The sequence below is a fragment of the Podarcis erhardii genome (assembly GCF_964252035.2).
Source record: "Podarcis erhardii genome assembly, chromosome: Z".
NCBI lineage: Eukaryota > Metazoa > Chordata > Lepidosauria > Squamata > Lacertidae > Podarcis > Podarcis erhardii.
In genome coordinates, this window is record NC_138504.1 from 40617194 (window position 1) to 40645041 (window position 27848).

Below are 27848 nucleotides of genomic sequence, written 5' to 3' on the forward strand. Positions count from 1 at the left end.
CACCTTTATATGCTTGGAGGCCATCCAGCTTATATTGCACAAATTAAATGACAAACCTCTCATACTTGCTTACTGGGCTCTGAGAAGGCCTCACGAGATCTTGCAAAGGCCTGAAGAGCCACACAGACCACACCTTTGAGGAGACTCCCTATAACCACTGATCAGATGGTCATTGGTTACAAGGAGACCCTTTCCTAAACTCCTCTGCAGAAAAAGCAGCTTGTCTTCAAAGTGTTTCCTCCAATGCTTTAAATAAAAAACTTCCTCTTGAAAAAAAATGCATAATATTTAAATTGGAACAATTTTTTCCTTTCAACAGAAAACAGTTTTCATTTCTTCTTTTATTTCTACAGTGGTACCTCGGGTTAAGAACTTAATTCGTTCCGGAGGGCCGTTCTTAACCTGAAACTGTTCTTAACCTGAAGCACCACTTTAGCTAATGGGGCCTCCTGCTGCCACTGCGCCGCCGGAGCACAATTTCTGTTCTCATCCTGAAGCAAAGTTCTTAACCTGAGGTACTATTTCTGGGTTAGCGGAGTCTGTAACCTGAAGTGTATGTAACCCGAGGTACCACTGTATTTGCATTCAAAGCAATGGAGGAAAAACTCCACCTTTGGTCTCATGTTGCTTCTTATGCCTCCCATAAGCCTTTGTCATGCCACTTCTTCCCTCCTCTTTAAATGGTTCTTCAAATCCCAACTTTTCCTTGAAGCTGCAAACTCTTAGTCCCTATCCTGAAATGAAGCCTAAAGTGTTCTTTCCCTTCCTATCCTTGCTTCCCTTTCATCCCTTCCCTACGTTAAACGTAAGATTGGAAGTTGCTTTTAATACTCTACAAAGTGTCATGTACATTGATACCACTACAGAAATAATAGTATTAGGATATTTAGCTCTATGTAAATAAGAGCATTAGAATATGTGGATCATCTGTTTCAGAAGACAATGTTGTGCCATTGAATCTGAATCTTCCATGTTTCTATAGTTGCTTCTGTTAGCTAACCGGAGAGTGGTTTACCTCTGAGGATGTTCCAGGGCATTGTGTCATCATATAGCCACCTTTACACACATGTGATTAAGAGGAATGGCATGTGATTCTGGCTTCTTTCATTTTACAAAATAAGACCTGAAAGTACAGGGAACATTTATAAAGGGACTTAGTTACATAAATTACATTACACAGAAACAGTGATTTGAGTCATGTATGTACTTGTTTAAAACTACTACTTCTGCTGTCCTTTTTCTGATGTTTGTTTTTTGTTTATGGTTGTTATGGTAATATTATGAATTCTTTTTTAATTGATAGCCCTGGGACTTGGTTTCATGACCTAGGGGACAAACAGTTACTATGGGAGATGGCTGAATGAGGCAGTCATTAGCAGAGGACGCTTTGGGGGGGCATTACTGGAGCTTGGAGGCAGGCAAATAAATGCAACACCACCCTGATGATGTTCAGGAGTTTGTATCAGATACACCTCAAATAATTACTGCTGCTTAATGCAAAGGTAGGGGGAAATATATGATCATGTTTTTAAATGTTCTTACTCATCCTTCATCATAAAAGTCCTGGGGTGGGTTGCAATAAAACAAAACACTAAAAACAGGTAAAATCAGAAGAATGCCCCCCCCCATATAGATATCACAAGAGTTAAAGTGCAGGATTAAAAAGTTCATATTCAATTTAGGGGCTTCCACAGAGAATGCCCTCTCTCATGTCACTACCCACCCCAGTTTCCAAAGATGGTGGAACTAGCAAGAGAGCCCCCTCTCCCGAACTCAACCCAAGAGGGTTTGTAGGGGAGGAGACAGTTGTTCAGGTATCTGTGGCCTTAATTGCTTAGGGCTTTAAATGCTAATATTAATGTGAGCATCTTGAATTTGCCTGGAAGTGAACCGGCAACCTGTGCAGCTGTTTTAAAACAGGGATTATATGAATTCCAAATGGAATCTTGGCCAGTACTGGCCTCTGTATTTTGGACCAGTTAAAGTTTCTGAGTCATCCTCAGGGGCAGCCCCATGTAAAGCACACTGCAATAATCCAGCCTGGAAGTTACCAGCAGAGTGGCCAAGTCATCTCTGTCCAAAAGTGACTGTAGCTGGCAACAGATAATGTCACCATGGACAGCAATTTATCGTAATGCAGAATTTGAAAGAAAAAAAAGAACTACTGGACAACGTGCAGTTTTGGATATTGAAATCAAAAATATATTAAAAGTTAGTAAATCAAATGTGATATGAGTGAAGCCAGATGTCATTTCTTTAGTATCTTCAGATAAAGCAGTTATTAAACCATTCACTGGCACAACACAGATCTCTAACAGAGTATACTATGTTTGAAAACTTATTGTCAGGTGACCAAACATGAGGAGTATTATGTATGATATATAACATTATCTCTAATTTGGAAATAGTAAAAAAGCCAAAACTCCCCCAAATGGGAGACAGACCTATTGAGGCTTAAAGATTATATGTGGAGTCAATTTTTTGACAACTTCATAAGTTTGTAGTTTCCTTGTAGCTATCATCTGTCCCAAATAATAACTGATCCTGCACATGTGGGAGTCATATTAGATTCTGCCTGTTGTCACTGTCTGCAATTGCAGAACAATAGGGAAATACTGAGAAGGCACTGTTGTTAAGATTGGTCCATTACCTTCTGAGTGTGTCAGTCGATCAAGTCCAGGTCTCCGTGTTCAACAGAGGCCAATCAGATGTCTGCAGGAAGATCACAAACAGGATGTAATAGAAGCACTTATCCCCAATTACTTTGCCCCGACTTGTGAACATGGAGGTACTTTGTTTCGGTGTCATGTCTAACAGCCATTGAGAGACTTATTCTCCATTAATTTTTCTAACCTGCTTTTACTGTGCTGCACTATGCATGTTTACTCAGAAGTCCCATTGTGTCCAATGGAGCTTACTCTAGGCAAGTGCATATAGGATTATGTAAAAGGAATACTGCACATGTCAGTATTGTGCTGCTTGAAAAAATACTCTTTTGTCACTGTGTTTCAGCTCTGTATCACCACTTTCAGGTTAACAGGAGTATAGTACTTTTGTTCTAAATTCAGAACTTAAAGCAAAGAGGCAGTTCTGTGTGGCATAAGACCCTCCTGATGTTTACTCTTTGCTCATGATGGTAAGCACAAAATTGGGGGGTGTCATCACATTGTGGCATTGTGTGTTTAAGCTAACATTCTTGAACGCTGTTATCCTGTAATAAAGGTATTGAAGGGTGACACCTTTTAGGCAATGGGGTGAATCTTGTGGAAACAGGACTGTGCTGCTTCCCTCCTTTCCTTCAAAAAAGAAGCTCTCATATCTGCAGCTGCTATTTGAGCATTTTCAAGCCAGCTGGTCTGCTTCTCAACTCTATTAATCAATGGGCATGTTTCCAGTGACATGGCGTGATGCGCTCTGGATCCTCAACAGGATACTTTTCCTGATCCCTACAGCCTACAGATCATTGACTGTTCTGTGATGAGGGATGTAGGGCATCGCCAGAGTCAGTGAATTTCTTTTCTTTCTCAGGCATCTCAAACTTATTTAAGTATGAGGAGGAAGAACAGCAAGTAAGTGTCCTGGTGTACCCTTCCTGCTGAGAGCTGCATTTCCCACAAATTCCCTTGTTATTCAATTTAGCAGCCACAGACTCCCTTCTGCCAAGTTACCTCCTCCTCATGTATGCTATACCTATCTGTTGATTAATTGAATTGCAGGGTGTCAGAACATGGTCTTCCTTCCCCCAGGTGATTATTTGCCTGAGTTCATGATACACTAATGAATGCTGCTATACTGCCCACATATCCTAAGAGTCTGGCTTAAATAACAATGGAAAAGTGTTTGTGTAGATGGAAAATATTTTTTGCCTATGGAAGCAGCTGCCCATGAGCTCACTCTCTGGAAAGCATCCTGATAGCTTCTCATCTGATGGAGCCTCCCCCCACCCCTGTCCTCTTCTCCACACAGTAGCACGTTTAGGAGCCAGGAGTTTAGAAAACTAACCATTGGAGTGCTTTCTTTGGCATCCTTGGATCTGCCTGTTGCAAAAGAGACATTTCAGGCAATCCTGTCCTTTCTAGGGAATGTACGACTGTTAGGAAATGTACTTTATTTCAGAACATTCTCTTTCCACAAAATAAGTATCCTTAGCTCCATAAATCCCCTTGGAACAGGAATTCTAGCTGGAAGAATTGAAAGAAAGATAGCCTTCTTGTACAAATACCATCAGTTCTCCATAAAGCACTTAATGTACTCCATAAAGTATGTTAATCAGAGTAGACTCGCTGAAAGTAATGGACCTAAATTAGTCATGTTCATTAAGTTCAGTGTGTCTACTCTGAATAAGACTAACAGTGGACTCGGCCCTAAGTCTGTAAATAAAATGTGGTATTTCTTCATTTAAGTGGCTTTAATACATTTTAAAGATTATGGGGTAGAAACCTGATTTAAATGTGTACTCCATTGCTGTGGAAGGCAGAGAAAGATGCTCCAAGCATAGGAGCCAACTCCTAGGGGCTGAGGTCCCTTTGCTCCCCCCTAAAAAATTTGAGGGGGCTGCCCCTCCCCAAGTTGATAAGCATTGCCATTCAAATGGTGTGCAAGCGCTGTGTCTTGTGATTGATTATGCAGGACAAGACTTTCCTGGGCCACCCCAATTTTTGGTTCAAGCTGGCACCCTTGGCTACAAGTAAGACAATATGGCGTTCATAATAAAAAGTTGGTTGTTGAGGGTACAAATTCAAGAACAGCCATATCAACCCCATAACAGTCATGTGATAGAAGTTGTGCTGCAAGCACAACTTGAACACCCAGTAAACCTCATCAGCAGGCAGGGATTTGAGCCTGGGTTTCCCACATCAGAACTAGCACACAGTAAAGGCACCCCAGCTTTTAAACTTCTTGGTAGCAGTAAATATATTATTTGTAATATCCTTATCAGGAGATGTTGCATGGCATACTTTGAATCTAGAATGGGGCAGTGGTTCCTTTGACCATTAGCTGTTCATTATTGCACTAGATATCTGATGGGAAGAAACAGGGCCTGCACCACTTGTAACTTGTTGAATGCAAGCTACCACCTGTGTGTTGTGGTCTTAAAGGTGCTTCACAAACACACCTGCTTCTACAGTCTCAAGCAGAAAGTACAAACTATTTCCATACTTTTGGGCAACAGTTTGGGAATAAGATATTTTTCTCTATCCACAGTCACTTGCTGTTGTGTCCCCTTGGTTCATTACTGACTTTTATTTGTAAAGAAATGATTGTCCCAGCTAGGAATTCAGTTAAATTTTACTCTGGGTCAGCAAGGCAACAATTACAAAAAAATATGACCAGTTAGTGCATGGTTTCACAAGTCTTTTGTTTTTTCCAACCACACATAATTTAAAGCTTTCGGAAATTGAGCTTACCATCTCAGACTTCTTTAGGTAGGTGTTCCCAGGTCTGCATGCCAACGAGAAAGACTACCCACACAAGATGTTGCCACTGTAACATTTCCTGCTGGCTATATTTCCTTTCACACCAGAGTTACAGGTGTGGGGGGTGGATGTTTTTACTTCCATGACAGCTTTAGTGCAGCTCTAGAAACCATATGAAGCATCTGCCTGCTTAGTTCAGCTGCAGTCTCACCCTCATGGGAGTATTTAAGGTGCTCTGAAATACTTAATACATTCTTTTTCTATCCAGTGTTCCAAAGTTACCAATTTTAGCCTGCCTGTTCTGGTCACACTTAATTGTAGTGAATGTTCAAAAACTTCCACCACATCCAATTCCACCACCATCATTCTGTTCTCTTTTTCCTCATTTCCATATCCTTTTGTCAAGTTTCAGTGTCCCCAAATATTTCCCCCCCCCAAAAGGAACCATGAATGGTGTAGAACTCATAAATTTATTGTAATATGTAGCTTAGCTGTTATTTGTCAGGAATAAAACAGAGCAAATGAAATAATTTTTATTCTTAAAGACGGACATAATTGCTTCATATCTCAGAATTGTTTTAACTATCCATTTATTGCAGTTGTTGTACTAACAGAACAAAAATGTAGTGAAAGGGAACACACATTGGTTTCTTATGAAGTCATGCAGTATTAGGGCACATTTGGTGGCGATACTGGTTCTAAAGAGCACGTTGTCCTGAAGAGCATCTAAGTAGTGATGTTGCCTTTGAAAGCAAACAGTGAGTTATTTCCAATATGTAAAAGCATCAACTAACAGGCAAGCTTCTATACAGGTTGCACAGCAGGCATTATGAAAGTGGTGAAATTGTTGAGCAAACCTGTAACAGCTCAGGCAGGAATGGGAACCAGCAACATAGGAATATATTTTTTATTACCTATTGAGAAAAGTTTCAAAAGAAGGAGAAAGAGCAGCTTATTGTATTGGGCTCCAGCACCTCCAGCTACAAGAAATCATTGGCTGTGAGAGCTGCTGTGTATTCTTTTGACCCCCCCACCACACATTAAGGAAGTTCTGCAAGCTGGTACAAGTTACATGGTCTTCCATCATTTATCTGAATTGGGCTACATATTAAGGGGTTGTCTGAAAATGCTAAAATACATTGAATTTGTGGGAACAAGTGCCAAATTGCGAGATAAAAAAACCAGTTCCTGGATTCTGAAGGATTTTTTTTTTAAGTTTCCCTGAAGAATCAGCATTGAAATGTTGAAAGAAGTGGTATATCCACAAATATAAAATCAGTGAAATCAAGTTCATTTGACAAATTGCAGAAAATGCAGTTCTTCATGCCAGAAGGGAAAATGCAACAGGCACATGCAGTTCTCATCCATGACTTGGCACTTGGTGACATGAAGTGGTCTTTTTAATGTCAGAGTTACTGTCTGCCTCCAACCAGGGAAAGCAGCAATTTCAGAATTCCCATGCTCTGTCTTGCAGCTTTTGATCACTTAAACTATAACAGTGCAAAATACAGAACAAAGTATCATGCTTAAATTAATCCACGTCACACACTAGGTTGAGTTAAGAAAATGAATGTCCATTCAGTTGGAAGAAGGACAGTTAAGAGTTCACAGAAATTGCAAAAAGGCCACTGTTTCCTCAGGTGTGCTGCATGCTGGGAGGAGAAGAAAAAACAAATTAAGAATGGCTTTCAGAAATAATTTTCTCAGCAGAAAACACCTTTTCAGCCAAAAATGAAATAGCTGCTAGAGAGTATCTTGAACCCCGCTATCCAAAAGGACTAGACTAAGCATGTTTAAACAACCTGTATGATTTGTTACATGGACCTGTGGATTTGTGTTTTAAAACATGCTTCCATCCTAGATGAAAAGATGTGGCTGCTACCTGACTCACCATTTGCTTTTCTTGGGATTATTCTAGTATTAGTATGTAGACAGAGTATCACTTCACACTGTGCCACTAGGGTTACTGTGACACCTAGAATGCAAGCATCAACTCCTCTTCAATAAAGGTGCCCAGTTAGATGTGCCTTCCATCATTCTATATCATGGGTAGGCAAACTAAGGCCTGGGGGCCGGATGCGGCCCAATCACCTTCTCAATCTGGCCTGCGGATGGTCCGGGAATCAGCATATTTTTACATGAGTAGAATGTGTGCTTTTATTTAAAATGCATCTCTGGGTTATTTGTGGGGCATAGGAATTAGTTCTTTCTTTCTTTTTCAAAATATAGTCCGGCCCCCCACAAGGTCTGAGGGACAGTGGACCAGCCCCCCCTGCTGAAAAAGTTTGCCTACCTATATGGTTCTATATGGTTGAAGAGGACAGATATTCTGGTTTGTTGGAGGACAAGAGAAAAGAGCCAGGAAAAGCCCATTTATGCAGGAGGACCTTCCCAGGGGAAAAAGAAGTGCTCCAGAATCCAGACTGATAGGATTCTAACTCACATTGGATTTTTACAATGATCAAATACACATGTTGAACACAGAAAAACAAACCCATCTGAATTATTTGGTTGTGTTAATTTACCCTAAAGTTGCAATTCTAAGCATGCTTGTGGGGAGAATGTTGAATGTGACTCACATGAAAGAAGGGAATATATTTCCAAGAAGTATTTTGAGTGAATGGTATGGTATGTATTTTTCAAATATTTAACAACTCTGTTGAGCCGCTTGACTTTCCTTCGGTTCCCATTACTTCTTGTGAAATTAAATCATTTAGGATTGTAGGTCGCATTCCCAAAACTTTGCTGAAAAGTTGAAAACTTTGCTGAGAAAAATTCATCTGCAGGAATGAATTTCAGTTTCCCAGACGGGAAAATATTTAAAAAAAATATTTGAAAATTCAAAATATTGGGTTATATTTGGTTCGATTATAAGCAGATTACATTGACATAAACTATTCACCCCCAAAATGTGGTGTGCTTTTATTTTCTACATGTGTTATTGCATTAAGTTATAATAACATGTTAATTATTATCAATGATCCTTTCAAAGCTTCCCTATATTGTCCAGGCCTGGAGGTTTTTTGCTTGAGATGTGCCCTATTCAGTATTTTGTGATGGCTTGCCGCTGCTCTGAGGGGGACGGAATTTACATTTGACTCTCACAGCTGCTGTTCCTGTTATTTTAGTCTTTGGAATTTATCATGATAGTTTGATGTTTTAAAACCCCACAAGTGTAGCTTTAGGAGCAAGCACAATTCATTTCTGAAATCTTAGTGTGTTCTTTTCCAAGGCAGGGCAAGAAAACACAAAAAAGTATTTAATCATAACTGCATTCTCTCTCAAAAAACAAAAAGATGAAGCCACCTTCTGTGAGTGGATTTCCCAATTTTCTGATATTTCCTCCTTTCCTATCAGTACCACATGGACAGAGCCAAAGAGAGCAGGGGGGCAGTTGTCGTCCCCCCCGGAGCCTGACCCCTGCAATGGGGTTTTGGGGGGAATTTTACCTCAACAACTTTCTGTGTCCCCCCGCCAAAAAAATCCTGGTTATGCCCATGAACCAACCCCTTTCAGTAGGGTTCCCTACTATTCAGGAACAGACATAGTCATATCAGTAAGTGCAGAGATTAAAAGCTTAAGAAAAAGGAATGTTGTTACAAACTTTTAAAAAGCGGCCAGGAGATGGAATTCTGAAGACCAGGTGCCATAGCTGAGAAGGCTCAAGAGTTAGCATCTCAAAACAAGCAGTGATTACCATCCACAAAACAAGGTTTTGTGAAGCTGCCTAAGGTTTCCTAGTATGAATACCATGGGGTTGGACTTCTCAGCAGCTGTAGTGTCATTCCATCCATTGAGAGTTTGGGTTTTCTAAATGTTTCATTTGACAACAGCTGCCTCTGTGTGCATACTGCCCACTTGCAAATGCTGCTCATTCACATATACAGTTGTCAGTGTATTATGTTCCATAAGGAGCAATTGAGCTTGAAAGCACAAGGGAGTTATATAGAAATGTTTTAACTTGAGCTAGCAGGAAACTATAATAATTATGAAGCTATGTAGTAAAAAAAATCAGTTCCATTTCAGAGAATGGCACAATCTCAACAAACTGCATGGAGAAGACAACATGAAGATGTTATATTACCCAAGACCTTATAACAATGTTTTACAACATGGTTTTGCAGTACAAATGTCAAAGTCTGCAACTATTTAATAAATAATACCACACTCCCAAATTAAAAGTAGTGTTTTAAGCTGTGAGGTTCTCAATAAAATAGGCAAAATAACATATTGTAGGGCAGCGATGAGAAAACTTTTCCAGCCTATGGGCTGCATTTCACTCTGGGCAACCTTCCAGGGGCCACATGCCAGTCACAAGTGGTTCAGAAGTAAATGATCTTGGAGCAACTAGTGTACATTTTACCTTTGTACAGTAGTCTAGTGTCTACATACCATCACAGATCTCTCTCTATCCCTCAGCCAGGGAAGGAAGAGGCATTATCAGTATTCAAAGATACATTCCAGGCAGGCAGAAACATGCATGGAAGATACGAAACAGGGACAGTAAGTGACCTGAGGGGGAGTCCTGGGGACCAGATAGAGATGCTTGGAGGGCCACATTCAGCTCTGGACTTGAGGTTTCCCACCCCTGATGTAATGGAATTGTTAGAACTTTGCGGCAAAGCTTGAAATGTGGAAATAACAAGCTTCAGTTTTAGATTATATTACATGGTTTCCTGCATGCCACTTTCCACTCGTAGAGGTTTTTCTTTGGACAAACACAAAGAGGAGGTATGGGGAAAGGAGAGGAAACTACATGGAACATTTTCCTGGACAATTTGGGAAGGATTGGGCTTGGTGCTGCTTTTATAAGGCAGAAGCCACCAAGAGTCCTTGCCCCACTAGTTTCCTGTGTTTCTGCAAAGGCACTTTTCAGAATAATATTAGCTGCCTATGGTAATGGAAAACCAATAAATGAGTCAGGCTGGCCTAGGGCATCTAGTAGGTAACTTGAACATCCTTTCTTTCTAATACTTTTGCTCATTAAGGTTTTATTAGAATTCATCTTTTAATTTATTTTTGAAGATACCCTATTATGTTGAAACCGATTTTCCCGTACTTCTGTGCCTGTGAACCATTGTAAATGTAGCAAGTCCATGTGAAAGCAAAAAAAAATTTTTTTTAAATTTCATTGGGTTCCCACTCCAAACCATGAATGCAACTCCCCCATCTTCACAGTCCTCTAGCATCCTCCCCCAGCTGTGAGCCCTCCAGACATCTTGAACTACGCACACTTCAGTCTCAGCCACCGCAGCCAATGGCCATTGATGACAGGAGCTGTAGTCCAGAACACCAGCATGAAGGAGGTTCCCTTATGTACCAAGCAGTATGGTTGACATTCAGAAAGGTAGGCATAGCCAGGGATTTGCATAGATAGAAGTGGAATTATTTTCACTTTTCTTTGAATTGCACGCGCGCGCACACACACATACACACACTAATATCAGGAAATAATTTTGAAATATCTTTTAGATTGAAGGTGATTTGGCAGAGGATCCTGCCAAGTTCAGAGTCCCCCTGAACAAGCAAAATTAGTGTCATGGCTTTTGAATTCTATTTTGTATCACCAAGAACCAGTGAACACTGGTACAGTTTCACCAGAAACTCACGAATTAAGGTTTTATTCCTCTTCTAACAGAACTCCTTAGATGTTGTATGCATCACAAACTTGGGGGGGGGGGGCCCGCAGTGAAGTTAAAAATGATGGCTCTGGCAAACACAAAGCATTTATTGTTTGTTCTCCTTTACAGAGTACATGCTACTCTAGACACATCACTCAATAGTTTCTTGTTTCATCTTAAATATACGGTACCATTTGTTTTGAACCTTACAGAAAACATAGGTGTAACATAACTACATTCTTCTCTTGATCATCATCCTGTTCACTTATTTGGTGCATGCAGACATCTCAACAATCCCCAAATATCTAAAGTGTCAAGATGAGTGGGTGGCCATAACCCACTAGCAGAGCAACTATAAGGTCCCTATCATTTCCACTTAAATGGATCTTTGTCTCAGAGCATGGAGAGCCACTGCCATTCAGAGTAGACGGCACCGAGCTAGTGAGTCCCAGTGGTCTGACTTGTTACAAGGTAGCTTCATATGATTTTAGTACCATTGCAAGTCCATAGGCGAGGCATTCACACAAAGGCAAAACTAACTTATGCTGCACTCTCCCCCCCCCCCCCGAGAGAGAGCGAGAGAGCAGCAACTTCTGTGACGATCTCTTAAGACCATGCTTTTTAATAGCTGTACCTTTATTCCCTCAGTGACAGTGGTCACTAGCAAGATTCACCAAGGCTCACTTTTTCCCTGACTAAGGTTATGGGGTTGGATTGTTCTCAGCAGCTATAATTTTACCAAATAGCCAAATATAATCTTTCTTGGTATTTGTTGCTATCAGCAACAGAAATACTGGAAACACTCCATTCACAAAAATGTTCAAAATCAGTTTAGTTAAAAATAGTAAAACACAATTTAAAATGCAATCAATAATTCATGCAATATCTAAGACTATGGGGGGAAATATTATGGGCAGGATTCATCTAACACGCCTCACCAATGGAAGACTTGCACAAGGACTGCTTGTGCAGTGGGGCTTTCCTGTTCTGTTTCCTCTGCATCCTCCCTTTGCCCCCAAATTGGCTCAGGGCAGGTTAGGAGAATAGCCTGCAGGGGGAGGAGAGGGGAGCTGCAATGCATGCACAGATGGAACGTTCAAAAGTGCACAAAAGTTGAAGACCACCCAATAAGTTGTATCTAATGCTAGCCCTGGTCAGAGTAGACCCATTGAAATTAATGGGCATGGCTAACCTTAGACCCTTTAAACTCAATGGGTCTATTCAGAGTAGGACTTAGTTGGATCTAACTTAATGACTATTTTGACCCGAATTACCCAACCGAGATGCAATCCTAATTTGTATTCCTATATTCAGCTTCCTGGAAGACTCCCTAAGTACAAGTCAACCATGCTTTCTTCCCGCCTGTCCTTATTATGTTTCATTTATCCTTTGCAAGTTCTCACAGGTAGGCATAATTCTCTGTCATCTGTTTAAAGTGATGGTGACTCTTGGATATATCTTGCAAAAATAATAACATGCTTGTCGTTCATTTTTGAGCAGGAACCCACAAATGACTAACGCTTTCCCCATTAAATTGTGGCTTCTCCTGTTGAGTCACAAACTTAATAAATGTCTCTTCTAGCCCAGAACAGAAAACATGCAACCTCAGCATGATCACTTGCTGTATTTTACACCAAGCAAGATCTGCAAACAATAAGATTGCTCTGAAATGATGCCAAGAATCAAATTGTGATGACAGGACTGAAAAACATTTTGGTTGTGAAAAGGGAAGCAGAATTCAATGTGGATTTGCTTTTGGGGGGTGGTGATAGGACATTGTTTAGGTGAAGTATGCAATTCCCATCATCACTATTAATTCACTTTTTAAAATGAAGGTTTGAAATTGAATTAAGTTGAGAAATGATATTACAAGAGGAATGCGAGAGTAGATAAGCTTGTTTTCCCTTACAGTTCTTTTTTCTCTCAGTTCCCTCTGGGCCAGTCCAGACATAATTCAGACCACCTCTTGACCACAGTGAAGTTATTGGCACCTGGCTGTGAGCTGTTCCATCCCTCTTCCTTCCCCTCTATTAATTCCCCTCAACTTTCTTTGTCAACATTAGCCAAGATACGTGGTTACATATATACTGGCATAGGCCATAGTTTATGTTAGCAGGGTTTGTCGTGAGCATGGTTAATATTAGCAATGCACAGTTCCAAACTACTGAAAAGCTTAGCCTGGTTAGCATTCATCAACATTAGTCTTGGTGCAGATGTGTAAGCTTGATGCCAGTCCTAATTCCATGGTTATATTCCCTGCATTTTGTATGCACTTTGTACTACAAACTTAGCATCTACGATATTTCTCTTTTCTTGTTAAATACCAGTCCTTGGATCAAAGAACACTCAAGAAAATATACTGATGCAGTGTGGTAGAAAATTTGGCCAATAGTAGCGTGCAATCCTGAACATGCTGAGATTTCAATGACTGAATAAGGGAAGAGGGTTCTCTGTGCCAAGTAGGATGAAAACTCTGTAGGCCTTTTCTTTATTCAGCTCTCATTTGTTTTTTAGTAAGATTATTCAAGTGGATAGCCAGGGGTTCCTTGATTTTTTGTTTATTGCACCCAAGTTTCCCTGTATCTTTATAAAGCGCCTGATTTAACCTCCCTTCTTTAATTTCAGGGATTTATTTGTTGGATTTAATCTACATTGATTCAGCATATCCTGCTTCAGGCAGCATCATGGAGAACGAACAAAGATCCAATCAAATGAACAATATCCTCCGAATAATTGCTGATTTGCAAGTCTCCTGTAGCTATGGTTGGTAATTTTCCTCTTCACCAATATTTCTTTAATATAGTAAATTAGCACCAGATGTCTGCCTCATACAAAGAGGGGCCTTAAGGGATAATGTAGATCAGGAAGCTTTGTGCTACTGAACCACTTAGCTTCTGCCAAATTAGGAAATTAGATAAAGTGATTGTTGTTCTGGCCCAGCTTAAGTCTGCAGACATGAATATATACACCCCATCTTTACCTTTTTAATACAGTCAAACTTTACATAAATTGCATTACATTTTTGTTATGGCCAAATTCCACTTGAGCGGTTCAGTGCTTCCTATGAGCTTGTGGCCTACTCTGATTTCTAGAAAATCTTTACCTTTTTCTGCCAGAATTAGTGGCATGGCTTTTGAATTCTCATAATAAATAATGTCATGTAGACTTGTTCTATAGCTGCAGTTTCCCTTGCAACCTGTCCTCAGTCTTTTCTAGCTGTGCCTCTTTGTGTTATAAACTCCCTCCATTTCCCTTATGAATTTTATTTATATTCTATTATTTACAGTATTTATATACCAATTATTTTATCCATTCATGAGAGATCTGGAGGGGAGACTGAAAAAATGTGATTTTCTACCAATTGTCATTTTCTACTACATATTTCCATAAAAGCTATTGTGTTCATACCTAATGAGAGAAGATTTGATCTCAATACAGTACTTACATTCTCTGCCCAATGAAATCAGATTTTTCTGAGGCTCCAGAGGGCATTAGACTTCTTTGAGGTGGCACCTCTAATGGAACTTGTAGGTAGGGCCAATCTCGAATGCATCTCCAGTGGGAGGAGCCACTCAGATCTCCCAATGTAAGGAGCTGAACTGTTGAATCTTGTTACCGCAACTAGGAGCCCAGCCATAGGTAGTTTAGGCTGTGTCATGATCCACTAGATCCTGACTGGCTCAGGGCAGGAGTAGTGGTTGCTGTCAGATGAGGAAGAAGAGGAGAGTGTGAAGGATGCATCAGCAGGGAGCAGCCAAGAAGGAGGGTGGACTCTCTTCCCCTTTGTGTTTAAAAGCCAGGAAATGCAAGGCAGTTCCCAACAATGGGTCAACCAGCCAGGAGGGGAGACTGAACAACTACAGGCTTGTCCAACTTCCAAGAGACTGCAGTCTATTCCCACAATTAAAAAAAAACTGGCGGTGATCTACCCACTGGATTGACCAAAGTTGTTCAGATTTTTTTTTGAAGGGGGTGGGAGGGGTCCCACGATCTACCACAGGCATCCCGCAATCTACCAGTAGATCACGATCTACCTGTTGGCCGTCCCTGAACTAGATGAACTGCCCTGAGACCTTCGGGTATAGAGCGGTATATAAATTCAATAAATAATAGAGGGGTTGACCTCTGTCCTGTTGCCAAGAACTTGGTGCCACCTCTGCAATTGGTAACAGACCCATGCCCCTTGGAGGAATGCGCGCCTCCAAGAACACCATTCTTATAGGGAGAAAGAGTCTCATGAGCAAGCATGCCATATCTCGCCTTTAAAAGCTGGCAGGAGGGATATGAAAGTTTGTTGAGATATCTTCACAGCTTCCATCAAGTTTTGGGTCCATGATGCTGTTCTCGAACTCTTGATCCATCCCTTTTGTGACAGAGATGGAGAAGTTTCAGTCTCTCCCACATTGCAGATGATTGCCATGCTACTTTTTGATTCCTACAGGCTTCCCTCTCCACAGGACAGGCAGAGAACATAAGGAGTGCAGTGTGGAGAATCAGACTGCAGTGAACTTGGCAGGGAAGGGTTTGGCACCAAGTATAGAGTATATCTCTAGTCAGAAGAGGGTTGAGTTATGTGCCACCTTGCACTCATCTTTCATTCTAAAGATGTCTAATGCTCTCTGGAAATTTTGGAGATGAGAAATTCATGGTGAGGTTTCACTGGCCTATCTATCTGTCCTTGGTGGGAAAGCTTGGTGTTATATTTCAGCATAGACAGTGCAAGGAAATAAAAGTTTGAAGCATGTGGTTGAAACTGCTTTTGTTCTTGACAGTTATGGGATTTATATGTGCTTTTTTTAAAAAATGCAGATCACCTTATAACGTTACCCCATGTGCAAAAATACTTAAAGTCTGTCCGGTACATTGAAGAGCTTCAAAAGTTTGTGGAAGACGACAACTACAAGTACGTAGCATCCTTTCCTTTGGCCCAGTTGAATTCATGGAAAAGATGGCCTAGCCTCAGACTTGAATAAAAGGGTTTTTAAAAAGGTGCTCCTGGCAGGGATATACTTAGATTTTTGTTGTTGTTGTTTTAAAAAATGATATTTAAACAGTAATGATATTGTCAGGGGTTTGAGTGAAACCCCAGATGGAACTTGTCTATAAGATCTAACCTCATTTCCAAAATGAGACCGTTTTGTGAAAACTTAAAATAAAAACCAGATAGGCCTACTTGTTGCATTACAGCCCCATGCATTTAAATTGAAGAATTCATGAATGAGGCCCACAGACTAAATTCAGAAGACCATTTCTGAATTCTGTGCAATTATATCTTATTAGAAATTTAAGTAGAGTAGATGGTTCATCATATGGTGGATGTGCTCCTTCAGGAAAAGGCAGGATAAAATTGTAATCATCTTCTAATATTCATAGTGCAAAGCAGAATAAAAATATAAGAATTGCCTTGTGACTGTTGCCTGATAGTTGGAGATGTGTGACAACAAACTTCACAAAGGTAGCAGTACTTCCATAATCCAGAAGGAAGGCATGACACTGTCTGCAGTCACATGTTGGGATAAGCCAAGTTTTCTGACATATCATGGTTTATATTGAACAAGTAGCATACTAGTGCATGCTGCCTAGTCAGGTGTGCTTTGCTCCTCTCCTAGAGAAAATAAGAGAAACAAATCAGGAAACAACAAATAAATGTAACTTCCTATAATGTCTAAATACACGATCCCAGGATTACTAACCAGCCTAAACTATGGTTTACTGTTAGTTTATGAACCTGATTTGTTAGGAAGCAACAAACTAGGATCCCAGAGTCGGGTATCGCAGGAAGCCAAGCTTAATTGCAGTTCCCTTGTTTGTGGAAGTGATTAGGCCATGTGCTCCAGCAAATATTAGACATAATCTCACAAATTGTAGGGCACACCTTAGGGTTTCATTCTTTATTAGTGCTTCTTCATGTAGTTCAGCATAACATCACCAATAGCCCCAAAGTCAGAAAATTAATTTCTTAATTTCTACTAAAAAAAATGTTTGGGTTGAACACTGGAAACATATTGAGATCCCATGATATTGTGTGAATGGAAAAATTAATGGATTCAATCAAGAAAGAGCAGTATACTGCAGTTAAGCTGGCACAGCAGACAAATCTCTTGGTTGACACCTCTGCTAAATTTTGTTATTGTAATTTTTCAGTGTTGGGGTGGGGAGGGTGGCTCTGTAAATCCTCCTTATCACAAGTGCTGCTGCTGCTTATAGTAGGTTTTTACTTTCTGATGTGACTCATAAACTATTCCGACATACATACCAATGAGCCAGATGAGCGCCCATTTCATCCCACAATCTCACCTCCTACCATATGCACCAGGCAGTCTGTTTGTTTGTTTTTAAGCAGTACACAAGCTTGTTTTAAAAGCGGTGCACATTTAATTTTTAAAACTGAAAAATTATCTATGGATCACAGGAGAGTGGTATGTCGGTGGCATCACAGGTACTAACCAATATGTACATTCTAAAGCCAGCATTTACCCATCCAATCATGAGCCACTCTGAAAACTTGTAGAACTGGTGTTTTCAGAGCTCAGTCTTAGAGATAAAAATGCATTTGCCACTCCTGTGTCTTCCACCTCTCTTCTTCTGGAATCCACACCAGGACTGCACAAAATACCATGGAGTAGATTTCTGCTGGGGGAAACATGCTGCAGAATCTCTCCCCATTTCATCATGTTGGACAGCAGCTAGAAAAATCAAATCAGTTCTGGCCTTTTTGCTGCTGAAAACCTTGTTTATCTTATCAACAGGTTTATTTTTTTGATCAGATTGAACACAGGCATAGGAGTAATGATGTTTTTGTATCAGAATTCTGTTTAATGTATCATGCTGTCTTCCAGATGAAAAAGCTTTGTCTGCAAAATGTTTTGAATACAGCTTATCACTTCTATTTTTTTAAAAAGATGGGGTGAAATTTTGTACAGCTTACTTGTGGCAGAATGTACATGTATGAATGTGTGTATAAGCTCCTCTTGCCTTCTTGCCTCTAGGTTCATAGAGAAAGGAGTTTGTATTTTAAACTTTCAGGGCTCTACCATCGCCATCGATCCCCGGCATTGAATGTGTTGGCCTAGTGTGGGGCTCCGAGGTGAGCTTGGCTGGCTGGCTGGTGTACCGGCCACCTAGCACACCAGCAGCCATCCTGTCAGGCCTGCTGGAGGCGGTGGCTGGCTGGGCCTTGGAGTTCCCTAATCTATTGGTATTGGGGGACAACATCCATGCTGATGCCACTCCCTCCTCACAGGCTCTGGACCTGGTGTCTTCCATGGCGACACTAGGGCTCTCCCAGTTTGTTTTGGGCCCCACACATCAAGCAGGCCACACGCTGGATTTGATCTTTGGCGTCGGTATAGATGTGATCATGTTTCCTTCGATGAAGGTGCCATGGTCTGATCACTACGCTCTGAAAGCCAGGATTGACGTTCCACCCCCACCCTGCTTAGGTGGTGAGCCGATTTGGGCTCGTCCACAGAGGCTGATGGACCCTGATAGATTCCGTCAAGCCTTGCGGGACCTTTCTCCCCCTGGCGACTCATTGACTGAGCTTGTTGAGGGCTGGAATACCCATCTCCTGGCAGCCATCAATGAGATCACACCTAAGCGCCCTCTGCGACCCCGCAGAAACCGGGCTCCCTGGTTTACTGAGGAGCTCCGGAAAATGAAGCGGGACCTCAGACGGCTAGAGCGAGTATGGCGGGGTGCCCCTGACAGAGCCTCAAGAACATCTTATAGGGTTTTTATGAAAACCTATGAGATGGCAGTGAAGGCCGCTAAGAAGTCCTACTTCTCAGCCTCCATTGGATTCGCTAGCTCTCGCCCAGCGCAATTATTTAGTATAATTCGGTCTTTAACGTCCCTCGAAGGACAGCCAAATTTAAATAACAATTTGACACACAGCTGTGAGGCATTTGCGAGCTTTTTTGCGGAGAAGGTCCTGTTGCTCCGCCATGACCTCCCTGCCAATTTGGATACAATAAAGGAACTGGAGGCCCCTCGACTGTCCTCGGGTCCAGTATTGGACCACTTTGACCGGATATCCCAAGCCGATGTGGACAGACTCCTCCGAGCTGGAAAACCCACCACTTGTCCTCTTGACCTGTGCCCGTCCTGGCTGATTAGAGCGTGTCCAGACGAGGTGCGGGCCCCCCTGGGGGATATCATCAATTTGTCCCTTGACGCCGGGACATTCCCAGGGGAACTGAAGGAGGCAGTGGTGCGCCCGCTCTTAAAGAAAACATCATTAGATCCCTTAGATCTATCCAATTACCGCCCGGTTTCGAATCTTCCATTCCTGGGTAAGGTGATTGAGAGAGCGGTTGCTGAACAGCTTGGTAGGTTTCTGGATGAAACATCGGCTCTGGATCCATTCCAGTCCGGCTTCCGCACTGGTCATGGGACCGAGACGGCTCTGGTTGCCCTAACAGATGATCTTCGTAGACAGCTGGATCGAGGCGGTTCGGGGCTGCTGATTCTTCTAGATCTGTCAGCAGCTTTCGACATGGTCGATCACGAACTCCTGGACCACTGCCTTGCCGACGTGGGGATCCAGGGCACAGTCCTTCAATGGCTGCGCTCGTTTCTCTCTGGTCGGGGACAGAGGGTGGCGCTTGGGGGGGAATTGTCATCGCGCCACTCCTTGGTGTGTGGAGTGCCTCAGGGTGCGATTCTCTCCCCGATGCTTGAAACATCTTTATGCGCCCCCTCGCCCAGCTTGTCCGGAGTTTTGGGCTGGGCTGCCATCAGTATGCTGATGACACCCAACTCTATCTGTTGATGGATGGCCATCCTGACTCGGCCCCAGACACACTGATCAGATGCTTGGAAGCTGGGCTGGATGGTTACGTGGGAGCCGGTTGAAGTTAAATCCTTCGAAGACAGAGGTCCTCTGGCTAGGACGGGACGATATGGGATTGAGGGGGCAACTCCCATCTCTTGCGGGGGTGCAATTAGTGCCAGCACCATCCGTTAAGAGTTTGCGTGTAATCTTCGATACCTCCCTCTCCATGGAGGCGCAGATTGCAGCTATAACAAAGGCGGCATTTTTTCATCTCCGCCAAGCTAAGCAGTTGGCTCCTTACCTCTCTCGCCCTGACCTAGCCACTGTGATCCACGCTACGGTCACCTCCAGACTGGATTATTGTAACTCGCTCTACGTGGGGCTGCCCTTGAGACTGACCCAGAAACTCCAGCGGGTGCAGAATGCCGCAGCGAGACTCCTTACGGGGTCTTCGGTGCGAGATCACATTCATCCGGTGCTATACCAGCTGCACTGGCTCCTGGTGGAGTACAGGATCAGGTTTAAGGTGCTGGTTTTAACCTTCAAAGCCCTATACGGCCTAGGACCCTCGTACCTATGGGACCGCCTCTCCTGGTATGCCCCACAGAGGAACTTACGGTCTTCAAATAAAAACATCTTGAAGGTCCCAGGCCACAGAGAGGTTAGGCTGGCTTTTTCGGGTGCGGCTCCAACCTGGTGGAATGCTCTGTCACAAGAGACAAGGGCCCTGCAGGACTTGACATCTTTCCGCAGGGCCTGCAAGACAGAGCTATTCCACCAGGCCTTTGGTCAGGGCGCAGCCTGACTCCCTTCTTTGGCAATCTTTACAAAACTTTAGTTTATGGTTGCCATCAATTTTGATTTTAATTAATTTTTATAATGTTTTTATAATGTTGCACTATTTTAGTGTTGTTAGCCGCCCTGAGCCCGGCTTTGGCTGGGGAGGGCGGGATATAAATAAAATTTATTATTATTATTATTATTATTATTATTATTATTATTATTATTATTAAAAATATAGTCTGTAAACATTTACATGTTGAAATCAGTTTGAGTTTGACAGGTATTCATGACTAAATGGCACACAGTGTTAAGAATGAGAAGACTCTGGAATTACCAGTGGGCTAATAAACTCCCTACAATACATTAATAACAGCCATTAGCAAATATAGAATTAATCTGCAAGCAAGAATAATGTGCTACAACACTGGAAATTGTACACACACTGAGCTCACAGACACACACACTCTTATGTATTTACTATCATCGTATTAAAGAGATACATTTTTTCTCTCCTCTTTACCTCCTCTTTAATATTTTCTTAGTTTAACTATTCTGTCTTATGCATTGTATCCAACACGTAGGCTGTAGGCTGCATTACCATTTAATCTGGCTTTAATGCACTCCCTCCGCTGGTATTTGAATCTGTGTAAACATGACATTAACCAGAATCTATATCTAGCTTGTCGTTTCTTGAGAAATACTGCTGTTTGATGTGTTTTCCCTCAAACCAGTTTCCATCTGATTTGTTAACATAAGCCACACTTACTTCACAATTAAGCTGAGTTGTGTACATATGAGACTGCCTTTACACATGTTTAGATGATAGTGCATGGACAGATGATGGCTTCACAAATAGGAGTTGGGAAGGTTGCAGGAATGGGGAAACAAAGCAAGTAATGCACAACAGATAAAGATATTCCTGCTCCATCTCTGGTTTGTACAACAATGTGCCAATGCAACTTAAAATGCATTGGGGAAAACAGCCTCACTCCATTTTAAGCTGCTAATGTGTACCTAGGCACAGTTTCCCAAGTATTTGTTTTGTTTGCATTTCTTGGTTTTATAAATGCTTTAAATGCATAAATGATAAATAAAAGGTTTATATCTTAATAATAATAATTTATTATTTGTACCCCGCCCATCTGGCTGGGTTTCCCCAGCCACTCTGGGCGGCTTCCACAGAAACCAGAAATACACTAAAATATCACACATTAAAAACTTCCCTGAACAGGGCTGCCTTAAGATGTCTTCTGAATGTCAGGTAGTTGTTTATCGCTTTGACATCTGATGGGAGGGTGTTCCATAGGGCGGGCGCCACTACCGAGAAGGCCCTCTGCCTGGTTCCCTGTAACTTGGCTTCTCGCAGTGAGGGAACCGCCAGAAGGCCCTCGGCGTTGGACCTTAACATTATAAATAAAACAAGCTTTAAAAAAAAAACAGCCTCAAAAAGTATGATTACTTGAACACACACTTCTGGTAATACCTTCCATTCAATCTCCATTCAAATAAATGGGAGCTCTGTTTGCAAGAATATGTGCTCTTTCCAGCTCCCAGACATATTAGTGGGGTCTACATGAGAGAGATTTTTTGTTACCTTTCTGTTTTCCTGTGGTTTTTGTTTGAAGGCATAGGGAGCATTCCCTGTAACACTAGTGAAAAGTGAGTAATTGCAATCGGGTGTGTGTGTGTGTGTGTGTATGTATGCCTGTGTTGTGGTTCATAGATGGGATGCCAGAAATTTAACCACATTGCCTAATTTAGTTCTTGGACAGCGATTCACATTCATGCGATGATGTTAAGATTATATATACAGTAGGTTTCCATTAGCTTGAATATTATGTGTGGGACAGAACAAAACAAAGGGTTCCTCTAAATATTTAGGGGCATGACATAATACTTGGAAGTGGGACAAAACATGAGTAATTTAAAAATGTTTTTTTCTTAAAACAGCTTCTAATCTCCACAGAGGCCTTTCTAGCAACAGTGAGCAGTATTTACATACATTTTGGTACAGGCCAACCTTTGCTCTTCCATTTGATCTGAATGTCCATTTTCTAAGTAGCTGTGCTGTTTTTAGCTACAAATGTATTACACCTTAGAAAGACTGAGTAGCAGGAATCAAAATAAAGAGGAAAGCGTGGGGGGGGGGAGAATCAGAGTTTGACAAAGTTCTCAGAATGAGGCTGAACCATCTAGACATTTCTTTGGAAGAATACAGACCCTACATGACCATGTTTGTTGGCTCAGCAATGCAGGTTTTTCTCTGCAGGTGGTCTTGGAATGGCATCCAGACTGTGTCCTGTGCTGGGTTTCTTTTCTGTCTCTGTACTGATTCTGAAGGTATGAATTTCTTTAAATATTCATCAGAATCTCTTCCTCTTGGATAACTCAATCCACATACTATTTGAATTTCTCCTCATTTCTGGTGCTGTGCCAAAAGGATGCATAAGCCCTGTAGAGATAGCAAGCACACTCAGGCCTTATAAGGCGAAAAAGGCCTCTCAACATTCTGTCTTTTCATGCCTTTTTTATTGAAACAGGAGCATTCGTTAGACTCAGGAGGGGCTACTTCTTATCCTTGGCAGAATGTAAGATTCATCCTTGTATAATATTACTCCGTTACAGGAAATATACTGGAAACTTCCTCCAAGCCTGTCTCTTCTGGCTGAAATCTCTGCAGAGAAAAAGAAAGAAATGCTTTCTTTGTTCCGTTTAGTGGGCCTTTCTATTTCATGCATCTCTTTTGTAGAAGAAAATTGTATTGACCAGCCAAGTTGCATAGATATATTAATACTTTTTTAAAAGCATTTCCACCTATATGTGGAAGGTTCTGGAGCATAGACAAAGCCAAGGTGCTCATGGGCTCCTTTCTTCCAACTGCCTAGGGGGTCTATTTCCACAGCTACTTTGTAGTTATATAATGTGGGATGAAGGCAACCCTTTGCAAGGCTGGACATAAGTGCAGATGGGGCTTTGGTTTCCCCTTGCGTTATACATTGCACAGGCCTATTTTAGGCATATTTCTGAGATGATTTTAAAGGAAAGGTCTGTGGTTTATCATTATTTTTAGGGTCTGTTCTCTGTCTAGTCTCCCCTGCTATACCAAGCACCCCACTCAGATGCTAAATGTAGCTCAAACACCCTGCCCGGAAAGCTTCAGTTTCTCTATTTCCACCTTGACTATCCACTGAACAGCTGCAGAACAAATTACCAGCTAGTGCCTGTGTAAGCAATACAGCTCTTGAAATTGTGTTGACCTTGGAACATTCATTTCTTTCCATTTCTTCAGACCTCAGCCTCCCAATTGGATTCCTCTTTTCTTTAGGTTTCAAATGCAACCAAGCCTCTCTGCCTCTAATTGACAACTTCAAGTTGGCAAGGCCCAGGGAACCATCTCCTTCATGACTGGTTTCCCAGCAATGTGAATTTATTTCAGCTTCCCACAGAGCACATTTGAGCTTATCTAAGCGACAGATCCTAGCATCTTGTAGGAGCTGTAGCAAACAGCATCTCTGCTCTTTGCCATCAATAGTTTTTGTCTGATGTGGAAAAAATAGCTTTTGAGAAGGTAAAGCATCTGCTTGGATGCAGAAGGTACCAGGTTCAATTTCCAACATCCCCAGCTGTGACTGGGAGAGACTCCCTGTTTGAAACCCTAGGAAGCCACTGTCTATCAGTGTAGACCAGGGGTAGTCAACCTTTTTATACCTACTGCCCACTAATGGTGAAATTTTCCTTACCGCCCACCAGTGCTCGATGGAAGGAGGATTCAGCTTGTGCCATAGAACCCCCTACCGCCCACCTAGAATCCTGAAACACCCACTAGTGGGCAGTAGGGACCAGGTTGACAACCCCTGGTGTAGGCAATGTTGAGCTAGATGGGCCAATGGTCTGACTCCACATAATGAAGTTCCTCTGTCCTTTTTTGCTTTTGGTCTTGTAGACACTGAAAGTGGGACAGCAAAGGCAACACTCCTATCTCTTGGAGAGGCTAGACTGTAGTCAGTCTCCTAGCCCAGGTTTACCGTGTAGCTGTGGGACACAGCAAGCACCTCCTCTCTTGGGGAATAGTGCTCCTATGGTTCGTCTGTACAAAGGGCTCTCTTCCACAGACTTCAAATCCAGAGGCCTGGGAAGAAATTGTGGGAGAAGTCAAAATTATGTAGCAAAGGAATGCTTTTCACTAACAGAATTCCTCAGGTGATTCAGTGTGCACCATCTCACATTCATTCATTCAATTTATTACAGTCAATAGGCTGGAAATAAAATAAAAACATAAAGCATACCAGAATCTAATAGCAAAACAGATTCAGAACTGTGACATAATAACGATTATATAGAACTATTATAATCTCTGCTTAGTCTTAGTCCAGATTCAGGTGCTGTGTTGTTTGTATGTTTTCACAGCTACTGACAAAACTTTAGCCACTATCAATAATATCCTTGGGATTTTATCTTCCATCAGATATTTAAAATAAAGTTGAGCTGATCTTCCTGGTAATTTGGTGAGCAAAGGGTTGAAAAACAAAATGATTTGCTCTAAAAATTCTGCTTCCTGATTATTACATGGGCATAACCTTGAGTAAAGAGGGGTGCAAGTGTATCTGTCTCGAAGCATTTGAGATGAGAAAACATGAAATCTGGGCAGAGTAGAAGCTCGGTAGTACATAACTACAACAGATTTGTGAAGTAAATAATCAAAGAAGCAGCTATGAGTTAATTAATTGTATACCACCATGATAGTGGTGTTGAATAGTGGCAATTTACAAACAAACAAACTAATTGTGCCTGGGAAGCACCAGCCAGCCTCTATTTCCAGCCATTATTGTTGTATAAAGAGCAAACTTTGTAAACAACTGAACTGTTCCCCTTCAAATAGCAAATTTACACTTAGCTATATTTAGAGTTCCATTAGTCACAGAAGTCTAGGAAGCCACTTCTAGCACTTACACTCAAAAGACATGTGAAACTATTACCCTTTAGTTTGTTTAATTGGTCACAGATGCAGGATGGCTAAGAATTAGCTACTGCATAAGACAAGAAGAGTAATAAGAACCTTTCACTCTTCCACCTTCTCAACAATTTACTTCTTCCTACTTTGCTTGCCTCTGAGGTTGTATAGTTGTTTCAGAATAGCCATAGGAACAAAGGACTTGATTGTTTAGTTAATGGCTATGGTTTGTTCTTCTCAGAGTAGATCCATTGAAATTAAAGTGCATGACTAACATGAATACATTACTTTAGATGAGTCTACTCTGAATAGGACTAGCCTTGGATCCAGCGCTTTCTCTTTTTTTCTTCTCTTCTCTACTTCATTGCTAAAGGGGCGTGGGTGGTGCTGTGGGTTAAACCACAGAGCCTAGGACTTGCCAATCAGAAGGTCGACGGTTCGAATCCCCGCAGCGGGGTGAGCTCCTGTTGCTCGGTCCCTGCTCCTGCCCACCTAGCAGTTTGAAAGCACGTCAAAGTGCAAGTAGATAAATAGGTACCGCTCCAGCAAGAAGGTAAACGGCGTTTTCGTGCACTGCTCTGGTTCGCCAGAAGTGGCTTAGTCATGCTGGCCACATGACCAGCTGTACGCCGGCTCCCTCGGCCAATAAAGTGAGATGAGCGCCGCAACCCCAGAGTCGGCCACAACCTAATGGTCAGGGGTCCCTTTACCTACTTAATTGCAGGAAGTAGAGAACTGAAGTCTTCTGCAGGGTTTCATACAGATCAGAGGGGAAGACAGAGTAGAAATAGGATAATGAACTACCCTTGTCTCTACCTTACCATAAGGACTAGAGAGACTGTTGGTTAGAAGGTACTTCTGCTCTAAAAGCATTAGCATGTTAAAAAATTCTGAGGTTAATTTCCTGCCAACAAACACTCTACATCAAGACACAAAGAAGGGAAAAGATGTTCAAATTCTTTCTTTACATTAAATTTTATATCATTAAGCTTTTGAAACAAGGCCTTCTTGGTTGTTCCATAGCCTGCAGAGATCTGTCTTGTGACAACCAGGAGGAATGCCTTTTCTATTGTGGCATGCAGCCTGTGGATTGATTGCTCCTCAGAGATAAATTAAGTACCTACTGCTTTTTTGTTTTTGGTGCCTGCTAAAAAGTTATTTATTCTTCCAGGGCTTTGCTGACCATTTGTACCAGCATGTTTAGTTCATCCTAACTTGGTTGCTATTGTGTTCATTGTTTTTGTTGTATTTTTAATGTTTTATTATGAACCTGGTTGATTTATTTTTTATGGTAGGTGATATGAAAGTATTTAAAATAAATAAATATCAAGGGGGAAAGAGCAACCTAAAAAGAAAGTTGATACCACGGGGGGGGGGGGATCTTCTTATATGCAAGTATGCAAGTACAGCAGCTAGAGTAGTGATTGCTGCTAAGTAGAAGTCACAAACTCTACCCTTAAGGGAGGAATGGATTTGTAAACTAAATGAATATTTAACTCTGGCAAAACTAACAGCTATTATAAGAAACCAATCGAATCAAAATTTTAAAAGGAGTGGGAATGTTTTGATGAATATATGGTAAAATACTACTCAGAAAAGATATGCTGATATGCCTAGATTAAAATGGTATCTGAGGGAAGATAAATTCGTAAGGAAAGATAATAAGAATATACAGAAGATTGGAGAAGATTGTAAAATGCAAAGATAAATGTAATCTCAGAATGTAGAGGAAATCGAGTGGGGGCGGAGGGAAGCTGGGGGAGGGACAAAAGAATATTAGGTTTGATTGATGGATATATGGGAGGATGTGGTGATGGCTTTGGTTTATTTGTATTGTGATGTAATATGGAAAAAACAATAAAATATTGTATTGGAGAAGAAAGAAAAAAAAGAAAAGAAAGTTGTTGTTGTTGTAAACGTTAGCTGACATACTGCTTGCAACTGATTCATTTCTTTTCTTAATCAAATAGGCTTCATGTTTACCACTACCTTTTCTTACATTCTTTTAAGTTGAGAGTCACCTGAGAAATGAGCAATTCCCTTCAAAATTTCATAAAAATGCAAGCGGGGGACCCTTAAAATCACAGGCGCTGAAGCCTGTGGGCAAGGAGATTCGGTGGGCACCTTTGCGCCCCCCCGGCATCGTGAAAGAGCCTTTTTAAAGGCTCCGGAGCGGCATCGGGGTGAGCGCGGTGCTGAGGATCGCTACCCAGCTTACGGAGTGAAGCCGCGTCGCCATTGACGGAGAGCGCCGATTCCTTCCTGAAACTAACGATTGGCAACAACAATACCCGTGAGTA

General features: G+C 41.6%; 1 protein-coding gene and 1 long non-coding RNA gene across 12 annotated transcripts in view; one reads left to right on the forward strand and one right to left on the reverse strand.

Moving 5' to 3' along the window:
• Nucleotides 1-27848, forward strand: part of RALGPS1 (Ral GEF with PH domain and SH3 binding motif 1) — a 232575-nt gene that overhangs the window by 149012 nt on the left and 55715 nt on the right. For all 9 annotated transcript variants that reach the window (XM_081847635.1, XM_081847627.1, XM_081847632.1 and 6 more), the window contains exons 10-11: nucleotides 13664-13801; nucleotides 15848-15941. In XM_081847635.1, coding sequence (XP_081703761.1) covers nucleotides 13664-13801; nucleotides 15848-15941 — 232 coding nt within the window. The remainder of the gene's footprint in view (nucleotides 1-13663; nucleotides 13802-15847; nucleotides 15942-27848) is intronic.
• LOC309333877 lies at nucleotides 5991-21621 on the reverse strand. 3 transcript variants are annotated; one of them, XR_014152744.1, is made up of 4 exons: nucleotides 21118-21621; nucleotides 16442-16643; nucleotides 14484-14739; nucleotides 5991-7069 (listed from the first exon to the last, which is right to left on the reverse strand). It is a non-coding gene; the product is annotated as an uncharacterized lncRNA (long non-coding RNA). The 3 variants fall into 3 exon arrangements; XR_014152745.1 differs by lacking the exon at nucleotides 21118-21621 and adding an exon at nucleotides 17967-18018; XR_014152746.1 differs by lacking the exon at nucleotides 21118-21621 and having other exon boundaries at nucleotides 16442-17940.